The following is a 6,306-nucleotide window of genomic DNA, read 5'->3' as shown; positions in this document are numbered from 1 at the left end:
CATGCCAATGCAATCGTATGTCCTGTATGTAGCTTATCCCGCTGGAAATATCAAGGCAGAACGTGCAATATCCCTCACAAGATTTTACATTATTTTCCTTTGAAACCAAGACTCCAGAGGTTGAATATGTCTAAAATCACTGCAAAGGACATGAGATGGCATGAGGAGAAAAGGATAAATGATGGCATATTAAGACATCCAGCTGACTCATTCGCTTGGAAATCCTTTGATGATAAGTACAAGTCCTTTTCTGCAGATCCTCGGAGTGCTAGGCTTGGTCTTGCAAGTGATGGCTTCCAACCATTTGGAAATATGTCTACCCCTCATAGTATATGGCCAGTTGTGTTGATTCCATATAATTTACCTCCATGGCAGTGTATGAAAGATCCTTATTTTATGATGACACTTCTTATTCCAGGTCCTAAGTGCCCCGAAAATGACATTGATGTGTATCTACAGCCTTTAATTGAAGAGTTGAAGGAGTTATGGGATATAGGAGTAGAGACATATGATGCTCATACATGATAAAATTTCAACTTACATGCTGCTGTCCTTTGGACTATTAATGATTTTCCCGCATATGGTAATTTGTCTGGATGGATGACTAAAGGAAAACTAGCTTGTCCTTGTTGCCACAAAGATGCTCTCTTTCAATACGAAGTAAGATTTGTTACATGGGGCATCGTCGGTTCTTACCCAAAAATCATTTATGGCGACGTAATAAAAGATCTTTTGATGGAAAATGTGAATATAGAGATGCACCTAAGGTACTAACCGGTGATGATGTGTTGGATCAGCTGCATAAGTTAAAAAAAGTTACTTTTGGGAAGGGTCAAAAGCATAAGCGTGATGATTTTAACGATGTTTACAATTGGAGGAAGAAGAGTATATTCTTTCAATTGCCTTATTGGAAGGATCTGAAATTACGCAATAATCTTGATGTGATGTATATTGCGAGAAACATTTCTTCTAACATTTTAGGAATTGTGCTGGATATAAAAGGAAAGACAAAAGATACATTGAAGGGCCGTTTTGACCTTGTAGATATGAACATTAGGCACAATCTTCATCCTTATATTGAAAATAGTAAATTGAAAATGCCAGTTGCAACTTATACATTATCCCCACAAGAGAAGATAGCCTTTTGCAATTTCTTATCTAATCTAAGGGTCCCAGATGGGTTCTCTTCTAACATATCAAGATGTGTGAATATAAATGAGAAGAAGATTTCTGGCTTAAAGTGCCATGACCATCATATCCTTTTGCAGCAAATACTTCCAGTTGCCATTCGGGGATTATTGCCTAAGTTTGTTTGTGAGCCATTGATTGAGCTAAGTAACTTCTTTAGAAACTTATGCTCAAAGTCGTTAAAAGTTCAAGATCTAAAACAGTTGGAGGATGACATTGTTATGACTCTGTGTAAACTTGAAACAATATTCCCACCAGCTTTCTTTGATATTATGATTCATTTACCAATTCACTTGGCAAGCGAGGCTAAAATTGGTGGACCGGTCCAATATAGATGGATGTATCCAGTTGAAAGGTAATCCTTAATTTTTTGAAACTTAAATGTAATTTCTTTTTGTATTATTTTTGACTTAGTTAATATCTTTTGAATCTAGATATTTGCGAACATTAAAGTCTTATGTCCGAAATAAAGCTCGTCCAGAGGGGTCAATTGCAAGAGGTTATCTTGCAAATGAATGCCTTACATTCTGTTCTAGGTATTTGAATGGTGTTGAAACAAAATTTAATCGAGTCCCACAAAATGATGATGGAGCTACTTCATACCAAGGACAATCAATCTTTGCCAAAGATGGCTGTGCAAAAGGAGCTTTTAAGTCTTATGAGCTTAATGCTCAGGAGTTTACACAAGCTCAAGCATATGTTCTTCGAAACTGTGAGGAAGTTTGGCCATATATTGAGTAAGAACAAAATCTTGTTATTATGAAAATCTTCAAAGAACTTTGTTTCTACTTCAATCATCTTTATTATTGATTAATTATGTCATTCATAGGGAGCATAAAAAAGAATTGGAAGAGGTGAGCTCAAGAAATGTCCTGGCTAGACATCACAAGGAATTTCCAAATTGGTTTTATGAACATGTAGGTATCATATAATATAGGTAAATACTTTAAGTTACTTTTATTTATGCTAATAATGGCTTAATTTATTAATCTTAAATAGGTTTCAAAGCTTAAAGCTAAAGGCAAAGCAAGTGAAGATCTTCTAAGCTTGGCTGTTGGACCGTTCAAAATAGTTCATAGATATGAAACTTACATTGTCAATAGATTCAAATTTCATGCAAGAGATCGTGCAATTGGGCGAAAAAGTCAGAATAGTGGAGTGTTGGAACCAGATCTAGAGTTTCAGGGTTAGATCTTGAAACTTTTTCAAGATCATACAGTGGAAGACTAAAATAAATCAAAATTTATTTTTTAAAATTAGAGAATCCCTAGATCTAAGATCCTATTACATGATTATTACATAGCATTAAATCAAAAATTAAAATATATAAATATAGCATGAACCACATGTTGATCATATCAACATGTTTCTATACCACATCTAATGTATGTATTAAACAATAGATCAGATCTATTACCTTGCAAGTTAGACGCTCTAACCTCACTGATCCGGGCTTAAGGATGATGTTACAAGCCGCACATGCGTCCGACCTCTAGGAGTCATCCACACGAGCCCACGAATCTCGATCAGAAGTCCTGCTTCAGGAAATCAGCACAGTATGCTAGTACTGCACTGATCCTTCTTTGATGGTTGATCAGGTGCCTCCTTCTTCTTGATTTGGACTCTTCCAAAGATGGAAAGTAAAATAAGGAGTTTCAAATCTGAGACGCTCTCAAGAAACTCAAGATGGAGGGAGGAAAGATATAAAAACAAACAACCCTAGAAGAAGACCCTCTTCTTCTTCTCTTTTCTCTCTCTAGACAACCTAACTTGCATCTTTTATATCTCCACGACCCAAGGGTCTTTATCTTTGATTTTTGGATGGAACAAAGGTCTCTCAAATATCTATCTTTTCCTAAAATTTCATGAAGAAACTCATTTTATACAAAGAGATATGATAGAGTCCTTGTCTAGGTCAAATACCTAGTCAAGGCTTATCCAAACATGGCAAGTTAAGGGGCGCCCAACTCTTGAGCACCTCCTCCATATTTTCGTGTATGGATCACCAGCAAAGGGTACACAATGTGTACCCTAAAAGTTACAAAAATTCCAAAAAAAATTTTGATAAATTTCGGTGCAAAATTGAAAGAGTTTTGGATTTCTAAAACTCTATCTCATAGAATTCGAAATCCAAACTTATTCCTTTTTTATTTGATCCAAACCACCTTCCATGTGAGAAAGAAGAGAGGAAACCTTTTGTGAACGTGGGAGAGACCTGGGAGAGGGCTTTTGTCACATAAAATAAGTGGAGATTGGCATTGAATAAGAGAGAGGGCGTGGGGAAGGCTTATGTGGCGCAAGGTGGAATCCTAGTCTTACTAGGATTCTATCTTATGTCCTGTTTTAATTTGGTTTTCCAAACCAAATCAAACCAAAATTAGACCAACCTAATTAAAATAGGTCTTAACCCAATTAAGAACTTAATTTAATCAGATTAAATTAGATTTAAATCTGATTTAATTTTCTAATCAAATTAAAAATTAGATTGACCCAAGTCCTAGTTGAACTAGGACTAGTTTTTCCTTGCACTTGGCTTATCCAATAAACCAATTAGACTTGATCCAATCAAGCCCAAAATAAATATAATTAAATTATATTTAATTAGACTTAATCTCAGCCCATTGGCTTAATCAAATTAAGCCAATTAACAATCGAATTGCTAATCGATCCTCCTGCAATACTTGCACTAGGTTAAATGTCAATCGTATTGATCATTTAACCCTAGAATGATTCTTAATCATTGATCAACCATCCGATCGGATCATGAACTCTAATGTGTGTGACCTCATAGGTCCGAACCTAAGCCGATAGCACAGAAATAAATTCCTGTACCAATCAAAGTGACCATCTAGCAATGGTACCCGATGACCGGATAGGTCGAATGTGTAGAAAAACATCCTTAGAACCCATGCGGATATAGTTTTCATATAATTCATCCCCTTGACCAAAATGATCATAGGACACCCCAGAGTTCAACTGTCAACTCTGATCAGGTTGTCCACATTGTATTTCAAAATATCAAATCCATCTGATGGATTACCCTGGCCAAGGTTTTGCTAAATTAAAATACAGCGACTCATTCTTCTCCAACTCTTGGAGTGGTCAATCCCATCTCAATCACACTCTGACTTCGCAAGTACTTGACTGTGCCCAGAAGCCTTCCGTCCCTGAATTAGAAATTCAGTTAGTTCAGTACCAAAGCACAGTGAGTTGCTTGCAAGTCACTGAGGCGATCTCAAGTCTAAGGGATACTTATACCTATATCCCATCAGAGATATTCTCGACAGCAGAATACTCTGGAGTTGGTCACGTTCAATGATGATGTACCCTTACATCTCACCTGTATGCCATACCAGTATCTCCACACTCCTTGGTTAAGAGGACAACCAACCCATATGGCCTACAGCGACCTATGCTCGATAGAAGCTGTCGTCCTTATTAACAGCCTATCATTTGGTCGTGAACAGTTTTAAGGACTAATCGATAAATCCTCTCTTTATCAAACTTAAATAGTCCTAAGGACTTCATCATAACAACGAAGTTCATTAGAAGATGAAAGCTTATGATGAAGATGCCAAATATATTTTATTTATTAACAAATCAATTACAATACTTGGTTGCTCAACCATCAACAGCTTGATGATTGGCTTTTTGGGACATATTTTCCAACATGGAGTGCTTGTAAAAGGAGATGATACATCTGCTGATAAAGAATACTATAGAGTGTTGGAAGATATTTTTGAATTGTTGTATGTGAAAAATAAAAAAGTAGTTCTTTTCAAATGTCACTGGTGGGATGTTGGCCGATTGGGACGAGGATATAAGGTTGACAACTATGGATATATAAGCGTAAATATCCATAGATCTTTGAACACCAATGAGCCTTTTGTGTTGGCTTCTCAAGCTCAACAAGTGTTCTATGTAGAAGATTTAGTTGATAGCAATTGGCTTGTTGTGGTAAAAACTTATCCACGTGATGCTTATGATGTGCCATCTGTAGATAATGATGCAGATGATGATGATGATGATGATGATGATGATAGTTTGATCGAAGATGATGTCTACCAACAAGAGGAACAAGAACAAAATTTCAATATGGCCAAGTCATGAACAATGATGAGTTGATAGGAGTGCTACATCGAGATGATCTTCAACCACAAAGCTTTTCACCCAATAATGACACAAATAGAGAGAATCTGACATTAGATGATTTTATTAATGATGATGAGATAGAAGAAGAAGCTGAAAGCAAAATAGATGATGATCAAAACAACCATGATGAATACAATTCTGATGAATATAGTCCTGATGATTAGCCTATTTGTAATTAGAATTTTATTTTTTGTCATGTTGGAAGAAGAAACATTATGTGATGACCAACAGGTATTTTAATTTAAATCATTTTATTGTGTTCATGTTATTTTTGTATCTTCTGATGGCATATTCATATTTTTTTGTGCATTTAGTAGATGTTGCTGATAATTAGTTGAACTTTTACTAAAAAGCTTGCTTATTATTTTTATTAGGAAATGGTTAGATGTAGAGGAAGAGGTGCACGAATTGGTAGACGAGGACAACGCCCTGTTATTGATATAAGATTTCAAACAAATGAAGTTACATCACCTCATCGAGAAAGGCTGCAGCGAAATCAATCACAAGAAGAGGCACAACTTTGGAACCAACAAAATCAGCAGACAAATGAACACCAAGATCAGATGCAGATGCTTGAATTGCAGCAAAGTCAATCCCATGGACAGCAACTTCAAACTCAACCAAGAGTTTCTAGTCATTGTAGTAATGCTGGTATAATAATATTTTATTTATAGCTGAAACTTTTAATTTATTCTACTTAAATTTAGTTATACTAATTGTAATTTATTTTCTATAGCAACTGTTTCAAGTAAGAATGTGCGTCGGCGTTACAAATGTATTAAGGTTGATATGAGAACAAAGAATGGACCATTGAAAGTTAGCATCCCTCATGATATACTGAGAGCAGTAGGAGAAAATGCTAGAGATATTGTCAATTTTTGTGGTTATGTTGTCAGGACACAAGCTCCATTAACTGCAAAAAATTGGCCAGATGTGGCAAATAGAGTAGGTGAGCGAATGTGGCTA

At 35.8% G+C, this 6,306-nt stretch overlaps 1 protein-coding gene across 1 annotated transcript; it reads left to right on the top strand.

Moving 5' to 3' along the window:
• Positions 1 to 540: 540 nt before the first annotated feature.
• Positions 541 to 5,298, top strand: LOC140854105 (uncharacterized; the record flags this gene model as incomplete). The annotated part of the gene is given in 6 exon segments (XM_073249535.1): positions 541 to 646; positions 649 to 1,543; positions 1,623 to 1,925; positions 2,018 to 2,105; positions 2,188 to 2,249; positions 5,052 to 5,298. Coding segments are annotated over 6 exon segments (1,701 nt in total), but the record flags the coding sequence as incomplete, so codon positions are not given.
• Between the last annotated feature and the right edge of the window lie 1,008 nt (positions 5,299 to 6,306).

This window comes from Elaeis guineensis, chromosome 15 (genome assembly GCF_000442705.2).
Source record: "Elaeis guineensis isolate ETL-2024a chromosome 15, EG11, whole genome shotgun sequence".
In the NCBI taxonomy this organism is placed as follows: domain Eukaryota; kingdom Viridiplantae; phylum Streptophyta; class Magnoliopsida; order Arecales; family Arecaceae; genus Elaeis; species Elaeis guineensis.
Note: the sequence above shows the minus strand (reverse complement) of the source record. Positions and strands in the feature narration are given on the sequence as shown.